Below are 19,570 nucleotides of genomic sequence, written 5' to 3'. Positions count from 1 at the left end.
TTGCCCTAACCCCAGATGTTGCGCCTGGTGCGGCCGGCCCCCCCTGCACCCCCCACGCTACGCCACTGTGACTTTCCACTTTCAACCGGTCTTTTAACCTGAGCTCTTTCCCAGTCTGCCTCTGTATTAGAATTGCTTTTAAGCCATTGTTACCGTTTCCTCGCTTGCTGCTTGCTGCCCTGGGCTCAAATTTAATAATCGGTAAATAAATGAAAGTAAGACCCGCACGACAAGGCTTACATTCTTTTGCATTAGGCTGCAACCCTATCACCCACCTGGCTGCAAGTCCCCCTGAACTCAGCCGGGCTTAGCAGACACGGGGCAGAGATGCTAGGGAACAGGCGCAAGACACGCACCACCTCGTTCAAACGTTACTCTCAAGCAGGGTGTGCATTAAAAATTGTCGCTCAACCTCTTACAAACCTGACGGCTAAACTAAGCTGGCTTTTTCCAGGGGGATGAACACAGGAGGAAGAATTTAAAAAAACCCACCCTTCCCTTCCTTCCAACCAGGCCCCAGTCAGTCCCCCCCACCCCGCAAGCAGAGCAGACAAAGGCCCGCCTTCCCCCCTGACTGCCCGACCCCTTTGTTTTCGCTTTCGGATCCGGCGGAGGCGCCTCGGCTGCCGAGCGAGCGACATGGCGTCCGCCTGGAGGAGAGCCTCGAGGGCTCGGCCGCTGCAGCGGCGCAGGCGGCGGGGATGAGAGCGGCGGCGGGGCGCTCGGGCGCGGCCAGGTGAGCTGCGGGTGGGGCGGGAGCGCTGCCTGCCCGCCTTCGAAGTGTCCGCGGGGGAAGCGAGGCTGGCGGGGTCGGGCTGGGGCTGCGCCTCGGCGGGTCCCCCGCGCAGCCTGGAGCTTCTCGGCGAGGCGGGGGAGGCCGGGACAAGCCGGGCTCCTCCGCCGAGCCTCGCCCAGCTCGGGCCTTGCAGGCTGGCGAGGAAGGGGAAGGAGGGAAGGAAGTTAGCAAGGGATGGCGGCGCTCAGGCGTCGTCTAGCGCCGCCTCGCGGGACGAAACGGGCGCCCATTTAGTGCCCCCACGCAGGACTCGGCTTGAACTTCGTGGGGAGACCCGTTTCCGAAGGAAATGGCAGCTGAAATAAACGGGCTGATCCCCTGAGCTGAAGCCTTAATGATGATGATCCATCCAGATGCTGGTTATTTGTGGTTGCTGGCTTGTGTTTAAAGTCTCTCTGGATTTTGTATTGTATTCTGTTTTGTGAGCTGTCCTGACCTATACTGTAATGAGGGACGGGCAAGGTGTAAAATCTGTGTAAGAAGCAAAGAAACAGTTCCTCCTAGAAGATTATTTGTTGTTTTTAAGACCATTGATTTCAGTGGGTTTCAGTGAACTTAAGTTTGAAAGGCAGACGTGCTAGTAAGGGCATTGGACCTCACTTCTAGGATGAAGCCACAAGACGGCTCATAAATTTGGTATTAAAGCAGTATCTTATTCTATTAGCAAGTGTGGCTTAGCTTCTAGGCAATTTCTGGCTGTGCTAGCAATCCAAAAGGAAAAAAAGAAGCCTGGAAACAGTATTGAAAAATGAACCTTTATCAAGTAATAATTGTGCCCAAGCCTTTTGCTTGTTGACAGCCTTCTTCAGGGGTATAAGATTAAGGATCTGCTGACAACAGAAATTCTAGTCTGGTATTTGCCCATGGGCAGATAATGAGGAAGGAACAGGTCACACACACACAATCCATTTCCCAAACATCCTCATATGTTCAGATGAAGACACTTAGAATCATCTTGGCAAACTCTTTATCAGGGTTCAAGCATTCAGACCTCTCTTCGCAACACAGGAAGGGCTGTGGGTGCGTGCAGAGATTTGGAGACAGGGTTTGCATGTGCTTCCCAAGCCTTATGTTTCCCGCATATGTTTGCCCAAAATTCCTGAAGAAGGCTAAACAGAAGTTAGCTTGTCATGGTAACCTTAATCTCTGCTGCTGAAGGAGGTTGTCATCAACCAAATGTGTGAGGCATTTTAATTGTTTTAATTGTTAATCAATTTAATTGTTTTAATTGCTTTAATTCAACCAAATGTGTGAGGCATTTTAATTTGTTATTTGAAATAAGATGGATTTTTCAGTACAGTACCACATTTCTCTCTCTCTCTCTCTCTCTCTCTCTCTTGCTTCCTTTGATTTTGGGGGCTGCCCCCATTTCCCCCTTCGCTGATAGTTGGGAAGGCATTAAAAATCCGGTGGATGGATAGCTATGCTAAAAGGCTGGGAAGGACCTTATTGGTTTTTGTGCATCATGCTACTTACCTATGGACCTGCACTAATGGGAAGATGTCAGTGAATCTTGTGTGAATTTTATGTTAACAGTGTAGATCCTCTGGCCTTTGTGCCTTGTTAGGTCTAGGAATCTGTTTTCCTTAAGCCATGGTCACCTTCCTCGCACTTAATGTCATATAGGCTGTCAGATGTGGCACAGGCAAAGTTGTCATTGCAAAGGAAAAAATTGAGATGCTTTAAGTGAGCATTGGATTGTTCCTTGGGAAGTGAAGCTTGTATTCAGCATCTTTCCTGCATGGCTGAATTTTTATTTTGTGGGCTGGTTTTAATTCAGGCCATTGTGTGAAGGAAATTATCTCACCTGACATTATGGCCCTGCCCTCCTGGCAGAGTGGCCATTGCCTGGATCCCTATCTCTGCTTTATGTGAATGAGCAAACATGGCAGCTACCACCATGCTTAATTTAATCCTAAAAGTCATTACAGAGCATTTTTTAAATACACAGCTTTCTTCATTCAATCTATATTCACAAAATCATAGAATTATAGAGTTGGAAGGGACCACAATTCCTTTTGCCTCAAAGGGCTGTTGGCTTGTCATGTGAAAGGAAGACATGTGGTGCAATTTTAAATGTGTTTACTGTACTCAAAATTGAGGCCCTGTGGTTTCATTGTCACTCACTTCCTGTTACGTCTCTTCTTGTGAAAGGGAAATGGTGATTACTTAAACATTACAGTATTGTCTTTAGATGTGTGAGTTTCACCAGAAACCAGGGTATTTTCCTGATGCTTTCAACCTTATACCAAGCACCTCATGTGAAAGCTTTTAAAAGTAAGCTTGGTGTTTAATTAATTTGATGCCTTCTTAAGTGTAGTCTCAAACAGAGGACAGGACTCATTTTGCAGTAGAAGGGATATCTGTAGAAATAGCTTATGCTAGAAGTGTTGAGATGCAGCTCATCTTGTATTAAGGCTGAAGAGATTTGAATGGGGGAAAGTCGATGGAGAGAGAAATCTCCAAAGGCTCCCTGCCTTCTTTCTCTCTGACATCTGAAGCAGAGATTAGACATCTTCCTTTCGTAATATGCTTCTGCAGACATCAAAATATGAGCAGGTGTAGTTTATGCTGCAGTTTCTAACTTCTCTTAATGTGGGGTCACTCACTGATCAGATTTAAAAAGAAAATGGGACTGGCTGATTTAGAGGACAAAGCTTTTGTCAGGGTGCATCCACAAATGATATTTAAAATGGTGTTTACACAATCCAGGGCACTCAGATTATTAGAAAAGTCAGCTAGTAAAAAAAAATATGCACAACAGAGAGTCTCCCTTACCATATCTACTAGCATACCAGCAAAGGGCAAAGCAAGTTAAGGGTCAGGATACAATCATGCAGTAGATATCCCCCACCCCCCCAATTTGGCTTAGTCTCAGATTAGGGAAGGGATTTGCAGTGGCAGGAGGGATTCTGGAACCAAGTCTAGCTGCATTGATGAAAGAATGGAGGAGTGTGGACACTTCACAGAAAGAGAGAAAACATTCCTGCACACACTTGGGTTGTCTAAGGAATCTACACACATGTACAGCTAACTTAAAACTGGACTATGCTTCTAGCCAGGAACAGTTCGGGGGGGGGGGGGGGAGACAAACATTTATTTTGCCACTGCAGTCTTTCCCAGGAATTGCATGATGGTGTAGCTGTAGTTAACAGGTGTTGCAGCTTGCTGTGTGTCAAGGACATCGCAAGGAACCATATCACTGGCCTACTGTGAAGGCATTTACAAAATGTTTGTCATAAACTAGAGTAAAAGATTACCTGTTTATCATATGGGCTGAATTTAGATGTCATGCTAAGCCATTAACTATGATTAAATAAACCCTGTGCACAAGCTCCATGCTGATGAATAGAGCACTTCTGTTTTCTCCTTCCTTAAATGAGTAGGATCACAAACCACATCTAAAGCCATGCTTGAGATTTATTTATCACAAGCAAATCAACATTCAGAAGCCAAGAACAAAGCTTAGGGTCAGATCATGGTTTGGAGAGAACTAAATGTGCTGGTTCAAAAGTAACACAAAGCCAGTAACACCATAGTTTGTCTTCTCACTTGACTGAATGAGGAGTAAAGCAGGAGAGCTGAGCCTATGAGTGCCGGTATGACATCTCATGTACAGGATCATTTGCTGAACCATAGTTAATGACCTAATATTCTTTCTGAATGTGGATGTGTTTACCTGTTGTCCAATTTCGTTGGTTATTTTTACATGCTGTGTTTCAAGCTGTTCCTGAACCCTATGAAGGGAATAGGCACAAGGTTGATTTCCCATTTGACAAAGTAGTACCTGTTTAAGGAAAATCCCAAACTGTATTGTGTGTACAAGAATACGCCAAGCCTGCCAGTAACTTTGCCTCCTGAGAAGTCAGACTAAAGATGTTACGCTGTATTTTAGTGTTAACCGTTCAGGTTGAACATTGTTTTTATCTGAAAAGAGTTTCATTTGATTGCAGATGCAAGAGTTACGTCAGCAGTAGGGATCACCCAGTAGGATGTGATTTTAAACTATGATGGCACTTTCCATGGGACCACTGCATTTCTGCAAACCTGGTGAGTTAAACCTAGAAAGAATTGAGCTCTTTGGGTCCCCATCACTTCATTTGCTTCTTGTTTGAGCAGCTTTTAGAGGCTCCTGCTTCTTCTTTGCCAAATAAATTTGATTCTCAACTTCTGCCATTTTCCCAATAACAAATCTACTCAGTTGAATCCAGGAGTAGCCAGCAGGGAGGTGAGCTGTTGTGGGCCTGGCCTCCAAGCAGCAGCAGCAGCATCACTGCCTGGTACTAGGGCAGAGCAGGAGAGTAGCAAGGCTACGGCTGTGGAGGTACGCAAATGGAAACAATAAGATGCTTCTGGCAGGGCTCCTGCACAACCCTGACCTCCACCTGCCTCCACACCATTCTGATATTTGGTGGTGATGCTGCCGCCATCGGGTTAGGTCCGCCTTTTGGCCCTCCCAATCATGGCTGAAGGTATTAAGTGAAAACTGTGTAAGGGTAATTTTAACACACACACCCCCCCCCCTCCAAAAGGAGAGAAGGTTGGAGACTTTGCCCCCATATCCTTAGACTTGCTGTAAGTTTAGACATGGAAAGCAAACCATTGAACTTGCTGACTCTGCACCTGTGGTTGCGCCACACATTTATTCTGCAGATATTGTAGAAGCTCTTTCAGGGAACTGTACTTGTGATTTGCTAATACACTAGGCTGTAAACAGAAGAAAGAGGATCCTTTAGTGTACTCTCAGAATTCATTAAAAAAGCTGTTTCCCATCGTAAGCAGAAAAGAACTCTGTCTCGTACAGAGCAGAAAGCTTGTTTTACTGCCTGCCTGAATGCCTGTTTTTAAAATTTGAAGATCCTCTTTGTATTCTAAGCTTTGTACTGCCCCTCATTGATCTTAAATGCATATGCTGCATCCTGTTTGTTTGTGCTTTTCCTGCTTCTAGGATGCGGTTTTAAACTATGATGGCATTTTTCATGGGACCACTACATTTCTACAAATTTGGTGAGTTCAGTCTAGAAATAATTTAATAGTTTAGGCTCCCAACCCTCCTTTCTTGTCTCAGCTACAGGTTCTTTTTCTTTGCCAAATAAATTTGATTATTAACTTCTGCTAATCATAGATGGCTCAGTGAAGACAACTTTCACCAAGAAGTGAAAATACATCGAGACTGCCTGAGTCTCTTGCCATAAGGGGAAAATGTACTTGTGTTCAGTCACTAAAAGAGATGGAATCACGAAGCCAAAACTAAGCATTTAAAAATTCCATTTAGGTCAATGGGATACACCTAAGGAATGTGCAGCCTCATCCTGTGCAAGGATCCTCAGAAGCAAGTTTCACTAAATTTGTGGTTTTTGCTTGAAACCACAAGGAAACACCTGTAACATCACGGTTGTGTCAGGAGTCCTGCAACAATGGCATTCCTGTTTTTGAAAGGCGTTTTAGCCATTCTTTGTCAGTTTTTGGACTTTCTCTTGTTAAAATAATATAAGAGAGACTTAAGTAATTTTACTGCAGTATGAGCTATGTTAGGCAGAAGCATTCTCCATCTGACGAATTAGAGCCAATGACCCTCCTCTCCCGTTTCAATTAATTATGTTGCAATCTTACAGATGAGTGGCATAATAAGGTGGTTGCACCTCTTTTTGGGAGGTGTATTTTGTGATTTTAATGCAACTACTTTCACAGCTGAACTGCCCAGCTAGTTTCCCTGCTCATTTTTGTATGTAATTGTAGTATAAACTTAAATGGCGCCTTCAGCTGTATGCACAGTTCTCCTCTTTAAGCAAACGCAACACGGCTTTGTGGGATGGTGGCCTCAGCCCCTGAGGTGACACAGCACTTATTGCCCTTTGATTCTGCAGACTGGCAGAATTAACACTGCTGTTAAAGGTGTACTTCAGATTGAGATCCACTGCAGTACTGATAGTATAAAGGTAAAAAGTCCCATCTGAATAGATCTGCAGTCCTGCTTCTGGTTCACGTAGTCCTCTTAGCCAATGCTGTTTACACCTGTTTATGATGTTTCTTTTTGCAAAAAGAATGAGGAAAAGGAAGGGCATGTTCAAATCAGGCTTTAACATGTATTGCACCGGATCTTTGTTTTTTGGTGATTTGTGTGCCATTTCCAAAAAATACTGCTTGGAGGATCAATACATTGTTTAATACATATCAACAAATGGAGAACTGGTACGAAAATATCCTATAAATTAAATGTGATATGTGTCGTCCTACAGATAATAAACAGGAAACTTTGTATATAGAGATACTATAGTAAGAAATGGAGGTCATTTCACTGAAGCGCTACCCATATTTATTTACACCCTGTCAGACTGAAATTCCTCTTCCCCACACTGTTTGACCATCCTTTGAGTATCTCATCCGTTGTAACCCCTTTCAGCAACTTTCTCAAAAGCACATCTACCCTGTTTTAAAGCATTGATGACAGACAGAGATAATTCTTCAAAATCTAGGGTTGTTGGTCCATATGCTTAAATAGAAACAGTAAAATGGGTAAGGCGAAACAGCTTTTGGTGAAGGACTCTAACAACCATCTGGCAGCATGAAGCTAAACAGAAAGTAGCAGAAAGGCCAATATTTAGCATGTCTTCTGTTACAAGTGTGATGTTGGGGAAGTAGAAAGGCCACCACCTTTTAAGGGTTCTGACTTAACACTAGCAATTCATAGATATGTATGAAGAAGAAGAGGAAGAGTTTGGACTTGATATCCCGCCTTTCACTCCCCTTAAGGAGTCTCAAAGCGGCTAACAATCTCCTCTCCCTTCCTCCCCCACAACAAAAACTCTGTGAGGTGAGTGAGGCTGAGAGACTTCAGAGAAGTGTGACTGGCCCAAGGTCACCCAGCAGCTGCATGTGGAGGAGCAGGGAAGCGAACCCGGTTCCCCAGATTATGAGTCCACCGCTCTTAACCACTACACCACACTGGGTGTATACTTTTCGCCCTATCTGAGCAGATGCTGCGCATGTTCTCACCCCAACCAGCTATGGGGGTCCCCATGCAGAAGCTATATTATTTCTTTGTGGGTGGGATCTGTCTGCTCTGATTGCAACAACAACCACCTCCCCATGGTCCACACAAGCAGAAATTTGAACCTGCAGAATAAATTATGCTAATTTACATTGTACTTACTTGGCATGGTTTATATCGATAGCTGCATATATAGAAACTTGAAATACTTTGGACACAATTGGAGATTTAAAACCTAGGGAGGAGAAAGATTGAAATGTGGGGTTGGAAGGAGGTGGAGTATAGATTGCTTAGAACTAGGAGCCATAGAGGAGGAGAGGGGGAATAGAGGTGACTAGCCCCTCTCAAGGTCGCCCTGACTTAACACACATTTTCAAACTTCCCCAAAAGTCCACTTCCACCTCCCCCCCCCCCCAATTTGGAGTGATAGCAACAAATCTTGTCTTTTGAGTTCTTTTCCCAGGAAGTACATTCCACTTGGCATACAAACAGTGTTATGTATGTTTTCTACATTGAACAGATTTTATTCCCCCCTCATGTATATATTGTTTTAATTTATAGTGTACATCGGTGCTCTGATTTCTGCTCTGTGCAATTTAATTGGTAAGTATTTTTAAAGTACTTAACATTTGCTGCCAGGTTCACATTGTATTTTGTTGGGAATGAGCAGCAAGATACACAGCTATTTCATCATGTATGATTGATAAACCTTGTATATTCTATTTTGCCCCACAAGAAACATCTGCTGAACTCAAGTTGAAAATGAAGGCAGAGGATTTTGAGTACATTTTAACATGGGAAGCTGGAAATAATACAGGGACAGCCACATGCTACAATGTGATGTATAAAGAGAGAAGGTACCTATGCTTTTCCTAAAATATATTCCCACGTTTTGTAAATTATTATGAATGACTGATATATGGTACAAGATCATTATAGGTTTGGATGTATCTAGTTAAGGTCCTGTCATATGAAGAACAGAAACCAAGAGTCGTCTGGCAGTTTAAAGACTAATAGATTTGATATGACATGTGATTTTGCAGACTGCGTTCCACTTTATCAGAGGCATGAACTGTTATCCTCAGAAGATATATATACACATGGCTGTAGAGGGGGAAACCTGCACATGTGGGGTCACATGATCATTAAGTGCAATACGTGCTAAGTCAAGCCAAACTTTGATGGATGCAAATTAACAGCAATAAGGGGGGGGGGGGAGCTAACAAGAATAAGAGTGCAATCCGGACCCCAGTGGGATGGCAGTGGGGCTTGGCAGAGTGACAAAGCCACACCACATCCAGAGTCCCATTGATTTCACCAGCTAGGGTGGAAGGTGGGGTCAGGGGCAGGAAAATTGTGTTTTGTTGCTGTGACAACTCCAGTTTGGAACGGCAGGTGGGGCTGGATTGGGCCTGTTTCCACATCTGACTGGTAGCTGGGCTGGCATTTGATGCCTCTGGTAAAGTGGATTCTCAGTCATGAAAATTTATCCCATAAGTAATTTACTTAGTTTCCAAAATGTTACAAGACTCTTTGTTGGTCTTGCTGCAATAGACCTGCAGTGCTATCCTTTCTACGTCTTCTCAGAAGTCAGTCTCATTGCAATGAGAGTCTCAGGCAAGTGGGTATCTGACTGCAGTCTTTAAGACAGCAGTTTTGAAATGGTCAGCATGGAAACAAAATAGAAAAGATCCAGAACCAGACATCCACATGAGGCTGCATTAACTGTTATTTAGGTATCTGAGGCCTCATAGGAGAACAGCCATTTCAGGTTTGTGTTTCCTATTGATGCAGCTATAATAACCAGCTGTTACTCAAGTCTGCCTCATAGTTCTCAGGAAGGTAAGAGAGATGAGACCTGAACTTGGGTGAGGTGACAGCATTTAGCCATTAGGAAGCAAACACCCCTCTGTTTGGTCAATTAACAAAGTACATTATCTGATTTGCACATAAACTAACATAAGGGAAGAGTCACAGGCTGATCTTCCTACAGAGTTCCTCACAGGAGACAGATAACAATAAATTAATCCTCCAATATGCTTCTCTCCCCTTTGAAAGCTCAGTTTGTCCTTGGCTATCAAAATCAGCGGGAAGAAACCAGGTGCATGATTCTTCTTTCAGTAAGTCCAAGTAAGTAAGGCATATTTTAGTAGTCAGTACTCATACGTATATGTTTGTCCTTGTGACGTTTCCCAGTCAGGGCAAACTTGGGGGCAAATTCCCAGGGGAAATCTAACATGTTTCTGAATGGAAGCACAAGTAATTGAATTCTAGGAGCAATTGGTAGCTGGTCCTGGAAAAGAAATTATGTTTGGGGGTTGCTCTCCCCTGGGAACTTGCTTCAGACAGACACCCTCTCTTCTCCTTCTTGCCAGGTCCCAGCAAAATGAGGCTCCAGTATCTGGGGAGCTGGCCATTTGTCCAGCTGGTGCATGGTCCAAAAGCGGCAAAGACCGGTAAGCACTCAAAGGCGAGCAGATGTTGAGATCCAAGGCAATATGTAGGAACTAGGCACAGTCCTCACACAAGATGAGATGCAGCGGCTGAGACGCAGACTCCAAGGCTAGGACAAGGGCAGGAAACCTGAGGCCCTCCACATCTTGCTCAACTCAAACACCCATCATTCTGTACCATCTGCTGTGTGGGCTTGGGCTGATGAGAGTTGACATTCCACAGCATGTGGAGGGCCCCAGGTTCTTCAGTCCTTGGCTATGCCTTAATGTGGCCTGGTACACAAGGGTTGGCTTTGGGTCCAGCTGACAATACTCAGGAAGTACTGCAGCCTAGAGGACTAACTTGAACTACAGTGTTCAGTCTTGGCTGGAGCCAAAGTCCCAGTGGTGCAGCATGAGAAAAATATACACCTCTGTTTGCCTCTATTGGCCTGCCGGTCAGTTTAATCAGGCCCCTGTGGGCAGTTTATTTCCTGGGGTAAAATCCTTTAAAAAGGTCAACAACTTCAATTCTAAAAAAAGGGCAACAACTTTGGGTCGGCCGTCACGGCCCTTCACTTCATCAAATCTGGCCCTCTTTGAAAAAAGTTTGGACACCACTGCCCTATCCCCTGTAAAGAAGAGGTGGTCTTGGGATGTTTGTGGCAAAGAAACACAGGATGGAAATGAGAAAGGCAACCGTTAGTAGGAACTGAGCAAGAAAGAGCAGAGGGAAGGAGCTACTTGGTTCTGGAGATAGACAAGACCTTTGTATTGGCTGGGGATATGCATCCATAAACTGGATAAATATTGAGTCATCTGCACGCTAAGAGAGGAATTGCCCCTCCTGCACTGCCTTCCCACAGACCTAAAAGCCATCTCTCTCACTCTGCCCACCCACAAATACAGCCCTCTGCCCTTTTCTCATCACTGGAGGTGGCAGTAGAGGAGTCCAAAGGAAGCATTTGTGAGTCGAGGACCCTCCACCCGCATAGAATTATAATAAGACACACAGACACATTATTTTAGGTTAATGGGCAAAATTAGGCCACAACTTTTATTGGTTACAGCATGTGAGTAGTATTGGCTTAGGCATTGGATTAAACAGCAATACACGACTCCACCCCACACAGCCAGGAGTCATAACAGGGTTAACAACCAATGGGAGAAGCTTGTTGATGCAAATACAACTGGAAGCTCCCCCATGACGTCACCAAGGTACCACAGTATTTGAAAAGCCACCAAAGGTACATTTGCACTGACATCCTTCTCACAGAATGGGACACTTCATATCAAATTAGGGGATGAGGGTGAGTAAATATATGCTTGATCTCACTCCGGCATTCTGGACAACTTTCATGTGACGCTTTTGAATTTCTGCTTTATATCCAGTTGGGAAGTACTGATTGGCTCCTTCTTGTTTCCATTTACAGTTATCCCAGACTGAATATGAAGATTGTCGCAGAGTGTTCCAGTATCACACGTTCATTCTGTAACTTGACAAAAGAGTTCACAGATCCCTGCAAGGCATACATAATTGTAGTGGATCAGGTCACAGAAAGTGGAGTACATTATTCAGCTATTCAGTTCAGTCCATATGCTGACAGTAAGTAATTTGCTCCTTATTTATGTTTGAAGCACATGCCTTATGCTTCCTATAAGTCCTTGTCAACCACACAGGTTTCACACTGGCCAAGGCAGAAGGTAGAGGCCAGTTGTCAACCCCCACTAGGTCATCTCCCAGCAGGCTCCAAAGCTGTCAGTGCCCTGCCCCACGGGCGGAGGGAACACAATACCACTGGCACCATGGGAGAGGGAGGTACCATCATGGCTGCCCCCCCCGGACACGTGCCGCGCACCCTCCCACTGCGAACAGTGCGCCACGCCCCTGGGACGTGCGCCAGCCCCGCCTCCGCCTGCTCACCGCCCCCCGGTGCCAGAGCATGCAGAGCCCTGGCACCAGCAACCTCATGCAATTCTAGCCCCCCCAAACCCCCAAGACTCACTCCTTCTTCAGTGTATAATTTTCAGTTATTTAGATTATCATTCTTTAAGTGCCAAGAGGTGTCATGGTCCTGACAAGCTTTATCTCCAGCTCTCTATGGGCATCCTCTTGCTTTTCAATGGAATGAATGACAATAGTGTGACACCACACTAAGATCAGAACTCAGGACTAAGCACCATATTCAGAGCAGACTTTCGGGAGCAGAAATGAGGATCAAAGAAGGCTGAAGGCCAACAAGCTAAGAGGCTTAGAGTTCGGTTATGGGAAATTTCCAATCAGTAGAATCCCCACCGTACCTATTTAGCCTTAAATCTGAAAGAAGCATACCTGGGAGAAAGTTGTATCATTTCATTTGAGATCTTATGTCCAAGTTAGTAGTGCATTGGATTGTAATTTCATTAATTTCTCTAGGGCATAGCTTCCCAGTCACATTGATTCCTTCTTTTCTTCCTTTCTTTGTTCAACAGCATGCCTAACACCACCCCAGTTTGAGATTTCTGCTTGTCCAAGCTGCGCAAATGTGACAGTGAAACTTTCAGCCTCGTTACTTCATGTATACCAAGAGCTTGATTATACGGTCACAGTGATAAGAGACAATGTCAAGGAAAAGGTCGGTTGCTTATGATTAAAAGGGAAATGGTAGACAGTATCAAAATTAATTCAATTCATCTGTAAGAAAGCTGATATTTCTGTTTCTAGTTCAGGTATATCCAAACTTAATAATTCTGCTCCCTGATCCATAGCCCTGTCTATCCTCCAAGGCATGCCTAGAGGTCCTATCTGGGTGGGTTTCGCCCATTTACTTCAATGGAGTGGGCAGCTCCCCATGTTTTGCCCTTTCAGTGGCTGTTGACATTGAGATAGACCAGAAGGGCTGTATATATTTTGGAATGCCAGCAGGAATTGCTGGATTGAGATGTGTTGGATTAATAGGGTAGACCACTTCCCATGCCAGTGCTTTAGGATTGGGCATAGCAACAGCTAAACCAGCAGAATCCAAAGGTTGGAGGCTATGTTGGTATTGCTGTGCCTTTGCACTGTTGCTGCAAGAAGAATTGGCAAGGCAAATATTTAGCAGATGAACAGAAATGATAATGTTACTTATATATAGCTTTTTGTGTTTCCACAGCACTTTAGGAAACATTTTCAAAAGTATCCTTTCAATAGCCCATGACATAGGCTAGTGTAATTATCCCCACATTCAATTGTCAATCTTTTTCTTCTTCTTTTCTAGCGTGTTGTCAATACAACCAGACAAGAGAGTTTCCACACTGTCATTGGAGATTTGAGTTTCAATACAAATTATTGTATTGCTGTTGATGTGAGAACAAGTCTAAATAACCAGTGCACTCCGTCTGTCCCCAAATGCCTTATCCTCAGCTCCAATAATATATCAGGTATAATGAATTAAGGGGAGGGATGGGGTTGCAGAGAATTAATTTAAAATGATTATTTTCTTAATTTAAAAAAACTAATAATAGATTATTGATTTTAGTATTTCAAGTAATGGTTTAAAAAAAAATTATGAATTTTGGTAATCTAGTGCTCTGTGTGCCCAATGAAACCAGAGTGTTTCACAATTGCCCCCATATTCACTTTTCTTTAATCACCTTTTTATCTTACAGGTCATATTATATCACCAGCGTTGCTTGGCATATTAATCCCGTTGGCAGTAGCACTCATTCTATTTGTCCTGTATAAAACCGGTGTTATTTGCTTAAGATGGAGGAAATGGCCAAGAGTCTTGGTATGTAGCCTTGAGACGGATTCTTTTTTTAAGATAAATAGCTTAATAAGCTCTACTGTATGTATGTATATAGAATTTTATTTATTTTCTATCTTCTTTTCATTAAACATTCATTGTTGAAAAGACCTAAGGGTCAGTCCCAGGGTCAATGCCAGTTACATAGGGTCAGGTGATATGAGAGTTTGCCCTGTCTGCCTGGAGAGCTGCTGTCAGTGATGGACAAATAATCTGACCAGTTTCTCTATCCTGTTAACACTTGATCCTCACTGCGAGAAGTGAGGTAACAGGGAACCAGGCAGAGGGCCTTCTTGGTGGCGGCGCACACCCTGTGGAATGGCCTCCCATCAGCTGTCAAGGAAATAAACAACTATCTGACTTTTAGAAGACGTCTGAAGGCAGCCCTGTTTAGGGAAGTTTTTAATGTTTGATGTTTTATTGTGTTTGAATATTCTGTTGTTGTTGTTGTTGTTGTTGTTGTTTGATAGGACTTGTAATCAACAGCACCACAACATTTACATTTAGCCTTGTGTCCCGGGTATCTGGCCTCGACCATAAAAAGCTGGAATAAATAAGTGAAGAAAGAACCAGACTGTTCAGGGCTTTTTCAATAAAACCCCCTTTATTGAAAATGGAAGCAAATCCCAATGAAAGCCAAAAGATTCTTACATCTGTGGAGGGTTTCGGGATTAAGGCCAAACTATTGACATCCAATTAATATTTATTAATATTAATATTCAATTATGTATCACCCCCCCATCTTCTTTGAAGGCATCTATTTTATTTTTCCCATCTGTAAATTTCAAAATTGTTTTTCTTTTCAGAGCATCACACCAAAATTAAACTATTCCCTTTTTAAATCAGAACCGGAAGAAGTGCACACAGTCCAGGTCACCCAACAAAGTAAAAAAAAAGTATGTGGATACGATTCCGATGAAGAGGACAGTGACAGCGTTGCTGGAAATGACGATTTATATACTGCACGTGGTTTTTTTGGGCAGACTTCAAAGCCCTGCTCGCAGGAGGACAATGCAGAGCCACCGTCCCTAGACTGCTCATCCACTACAAGTAAAATCGCTGACCCCCAGGATGATGAAACAGAAAAGCTTCTGCTCATCGGCTGCTCATCTGCTCCAAGTGAAATGCCTAAACCTGTAGATGCTGAAGCAGAAAACCTTCTGAATGATATTAGCAAAGAAGAAAGCCCAACAATTCAAATATTTCATCCTTCTCCTGAAGTGGACTCCCCTAATGAGCCAGACCTGGAGTGCAGCAGCTGTTCCAACGTAAACTTAAATACTGTGGTGCTAGGAATATCTGGCAAAAATATGGACATTCCTGCAACATTAACCCCTTTCGAAGAGGATGCAGCAGACTCGAAAGAGTTGTGTGTTTCTGATGCATTTGAACTGAAACATTTCACTGATGCGCTAGAAATGCAGAACTCTGACGTTCATAACCTCTCTTGTTCCTGGCAAAATTCTAATGGGTCTGGAGAAAGTGAGTCATCGGATTCAGAAACCGACTGTGTTGGTGAATACATGAGCAGATGAATCAATGAATGCTCAAATTAGCATTTTTCAGCTTCCAGTAAAACAATGTATTCCCATGTCATGGGACTGGGTGGGATCTGCTGTCTAATGCTATCAGTATTGTACAAGTACATATGAAAATGCAGCGCTGTTGTTAATTTCTGTAGCATTAATATGGTATGCTCTTCAATGGTTTTTGGCAATCCCATGGACTAATTGTCTTCCAAAATAACAGAGACCTTGCCTGTCTTGAGGATGAATTTCTCTTGTTACAATGATCAACCATTGCGCTTGATCATCAAGTGTTCTTAGGCATGATACAACACTTTGCTGGTAATTGTTCCAGAATGGTTCTCCTGTTTTCCTGCCAGTGATCTTTTAGACCCCTAGGGTTCATAGCCCTTTATCTATACCTCAGTTTATTTTGTGAACCGGAATGTTTACTGCCATCACATTTAATATCTGTCAACTCACACTTGGACATGCACTTCAGTTGTCCTTTTTCACTGGTCCTATTTGTACCCATGTCTGTTTTTCTTTATGAGGATGAAGTAACTCTCACCCTTCCTTATATTATTGGAAAGCTTTAAACCGGTTCTGTGTGATCCTTTGCTTGACAAGGGCTCCAGCGATGTGGTTAGAAAGGAGGCAAAAAGGTATACTATTTTTTTTTTAAAAAAATAATATTTATTCCAGTTTTAAAAGTTACAAAAAGAAAACACTAAATTAGGCATGAAAAAACAAAGCAATGCATCACAATAGATACAAACAGAGAAAAAATAGAAAAAAGAAAAAAAACACACAGAAAAATACGAACAAAAAACAAACCAAACCTTCCCATAACTTATTTTTCATCTGCTTATTTCCTTGACCTCCTCACACCTCCCTTTTTTGTATTCTAGTTCAATTAGATGTTTCAGCAAATCCTTTCCAACTTTGTTTTTATCCTAATAATTTATCTTGATATACTGTTATTCACGTCTTTCACAAATTAAGAAGTCAATTTTAACCTAATCCTTATATCATTTCTGCTAAGACCACATTACTTCATTCCAACAACTTTCTAACATTCCTTAATTTTACAATGTTTCTGTAGATAGACTTTAAATTTTTTCCAATCTTCTTTCACCGACTCTTCACCTTGGTCTCGGATTCTGCCAGTCATTTCCGCCAATTCCATATAGTCCATCAGCTTCATCTGCCATTCTTCCCGGGTGGGTAAATCTTGTGTCTTCCAATACTTCGCGATGAGTATTCTTGCTGCTGTTGTTGCATACATAAAGAAAGTTCTGTCCCTCTTTGGCACCAATTGGCCGACCATGCCCAGGAGAAAGGCCTCTGGTTTCTTCTGAAAGGTATACTTAAATACCTTTTTCATTTCATTATAGATCATCTCCCAGAAAGTCTTAATCCTTGGGCATGTCCACCAAAGGTGAAAGAATGTACCTTCGGTCTCTTTACATTTCCAACATTTATTATCGGGCAAATGATAGATTTTTGCAAGCTTGACTGGTGTCATGTACCACCTGTATATCATTTTCATTATATTCTCTCTTAAGGCATTGCATGCCGTAAACTTCATACCTGTGGTCCATAACTGTTCCCAGTCAGCCATTATAATATTATGTCCAACATCTTGTGCCCATTTAATCATAGCAGATTTAACCATTTCATCCTGAGTATTCCATTTCAACAGCAAGTTATACATTCTTGACAAATTCTTAGTTTTAGGTTCTAACAGTTCTATTTCCAGTTTTGATTTTTCCACCTGAAAACCAATTTTCTTATCCAAATTGTAAGCCTCCATTATTTGATAATAATGAAGCCCAAAAAGGTATATTATTGTCCTTGAACTCTTCCTGCCTGTCGTAGTTTCTCATTCTAGAGAATCTGATTGTAGCAATGGTCTGGAATGGATGTTGCCATCTTTATAACAGCCTTGAGTTGCATGAAGTTTAAAACCATTTAATGTGAATACATTTCCCTCAACATTCCTGTAATCAAGACTACGGCCTTCTTTGTACTGTGCAAGATCATCATGTTGAACACAGAAATAACGGCTGATGGATGATGAATGTACTGGGCCCCTGCTGTAACCTTGTTGGGTCTAAAAAGCTTGTTGCAGCTACTCTGTGCAGGGGGAGAGGGGTTTTGAGCAGAGATGTGTTTAATCGCCATTTGTCTGCTCCACATTGTCCCTGAAGTGGGCAGGAGCCACTGGCCTTATTTCTGGTCAGGCAACTTCTGTATAGCTTAGTGGTAGGCTCACGAATTTGAGCCTTTAGTGTGATCAACCCAGTCCTACTCTGCCAAGAGAGATTCAGGGAGTGCCTTCTGTGCCAACTTTTAAATGCCTGTTGAAAATGTTTCTATTCCACCTGGCCTGTGCAGGCAATTGAAGCGTATATCCCCCACAATGCTGTACTGACGGTTGTTTTTAATTATTTTTGCCTTAACTTGGTTTTAACTTTTTATTGTTTTACTGTATGGGTTTTTTTATATTGTTGTAAACTGCTGTGATTTTTTTAAATAATACAATGGTATATTAATCATTTTTATAAATAAATAAGGCAAGAAGGCATGGAGTGAATAGCCATGCCATACACAGTTAGAGCAAATCAAATGTAACTTTTGCTCAATGGATTTGTATAGCAGCTCTCTAAACAGTTACTGTAAAGATGTTCCATGCAAAGGCACAGGAAGGGCTTATTTTAAAACAGCTTGAACATTAGCCATTACAGGAAATGAAAACAACATGGGAAAAAGCATCCAGCTAAACCTGGCCTAAACTACGCCAGCGTTTGGCATCTTCTGCTCCTGGAGTCTGGATGCATAGCAGCCTGTTAGCATTTTCCTTCATTTTAGCGTTCTTTGCAAGCTTTATTTGCACACATTATTTTAAATGTATCCTCCCAACATTTTGGGCAGTCAGAAAGGCAGGAGACTTCTTTTTCAGTTTCTCTTTTGTGTAATCTCTTGGGACTTCTACAATAGTGTTTAGGTTTTATTTTCCTCTTAGATGTCAGGTTCTTGGACTGAACAGTGGACTTTTCTGTGATCTTCTGATCCTCCTTGTCAGAACAAACTAAAACTCTTTGATAACCCCAAACAGGACACAAAATGGTTTAAACAGTTTCATTCCTTCACAGTGGGAAAGAGGAACACCCTTCCTTGCAATGTTCTGTGTGATTTCTGAGCATTCTGAGAACAGCTGCCTGCTTCATGGGAGCAGACCTGCTGTCCAGTACTTGAAAGAGCAGGTTGAAGTTCTTGCCATAACTGGACTAAGGAAAAATAATGCCAGAATATTTTCTTACCCAGCGGAAGTTCTTGCAGTTACCTCAGTATTATATGTATTTTCTCTGTACCTATTTTAAAGGATTAATAATTTTGTATGTATTGAAGTATCATAACTGTACTCATTTTGCACATAAGTTTACTAAAGTAATCTGAAATTATTTTGTTCACTTCATTTTCCTTGTGGTGCATAACCCTTTGTGAGGAAGGCATGGGCTAATCCATTGGGAAAACTGAGTTGCACAACTAATTTTACACAGAGGAGACCTTACTGAAACGAATGGACCTAACTTAGCCATGTTCATTAATTTCAGTAGACCAACTCTGAGTAAAACAGTTTGATATTGCACTGTGTCTGATACTCAGGTAATAGGTTTTGGTTGCGCAGTACAAGCCTACTCATGAGTTCAATAAGGCTTGCTCTCAGGAGCTGTGTATCTGCAGCCTTCGTTTAGCTACAAATGTAAATGTTCCCTTTAGCAATTGTAGAGAAGCCACATTTCACTTGGACATGGCATTCCAAAGATGGAAGACAAAGCTGCTTGGATTCATTGACCTGGGTGTAAAAAATTCTCTTGTGTGAGTGGACAATGCTGTCCAGGGTTGTAAAGACTGCAGAGAGTAACTGGGCACACTCTTCCCACCTTAGATCAAATCTAGGCTGCCAGGTGCCATAAGAAAGCTGCAGAGATAGTGCAGGATAGTTCGCACCCCAGAAATGATCTCTTTCAGCTTCTGCCTTCTGGAAGAAGGTACAGGGTTATAAAGACTAG

At 42.6% G+C, this 19,570-nt stretch overlaps 1 protein-coding gene across 6 annotated transcripts; it reads left to right on the top strand.

Annotated features, from left to right (window-relative positions):
- Positions 1 to 594: 594 nt before the first annotated feature.
- On the top strand, positions 595 to 18,958 carry LOC307213829 (interferon alpha/beta receptor 2-like). 6 transcript variants are annotated; one of them, XM_079972052.1, is made up of 14 exons: positions 601 to 736; positions 3,910 to 4,014; positions 4,750 to 4,846; positions 5,745 to 5,803; positions 8,349 to 8,390; positions 8,524 to 8,644; positions 9,846 to 9,917; positions 10,163 to 10,243; positions 11,653 to 11,825; positions 12,692 to 12,834; positions 13,459 to 13,621; positions 13,850 to 13,971; positions 14,793 to 16,156; positions 17,335 to 18,958. In XM_079972052.1, exons 4-13 carry the CDS (start codon positions 5,761 to 5,763, stop codon positions 15,519 to 15,521), a joined length of 1,689 nt encoding a protein of 562 aa, XP_079828178.1. In that variant the 5' UTR covers positions 601 to 736; positions 3,910 to 4,014; positions 4,750 to 4,846; positions 5,745 to 5,760; the 3' UTR covers positions 15,522 to 16,156; positions 17,335 to 18,958. The 6 variants fall into 6 exon arrangements, with proteins under 6 accessions (XP_079828180.1, XP_079828178.1, XP_079828179.1 ...); XM_079972053.1 differs by lacking the exon at positions 601 to 736 and adding an exon at positions 865 to 1,976; XM_079972054.1 differs by lacking the exon at positions 3,910 to 4,014 and having other exon boundaries at positions 595 to 736.
- The last annotated feature ends 612 nt before the right edge of the window (positions 18,959 to 19,570 follow it).

This window comes from Podarcis cretensis (assembly GCF_951804945.1).
Source record: "Podarcis cretensis genome assembly, chromosome: 4".
NCBI classification, from domain to species: domain Eukaryota; kingdom Metazoa; phylum Chordata; class Lepidosauria; order Squamata; family Lacertidae; genus Podarcis; species Podarcis cretensis.
The sequence above is the reverse complement of the archived record's forward strand: the minus strand, read 5'-3'. Positions and strand labels throughout refer to the sequence as shown.

Coding starts and splice junctions, on each gene's coding strand:
- LOC307213829 (XM_079972054.1), top strand. CDS start 5,761: ATGATGGCATTTTTCATGGGACCACTACATTTCTACAAATTTG. Junction 9,918..10,162: donor TCTTCTTTCAGTAAGTCCAA/GTAAGTAAGGCA, acceptor CCTTCTTGCCAG/GTCCCAGCAAAATGAGGCTC. Junction 11,826..12,691: donor GTTCAGTCCATATGCTGACA/GTAAGTAATTTG, acceptor TTTGTTCAACAG/CATGCCTAACACCACCCCAG.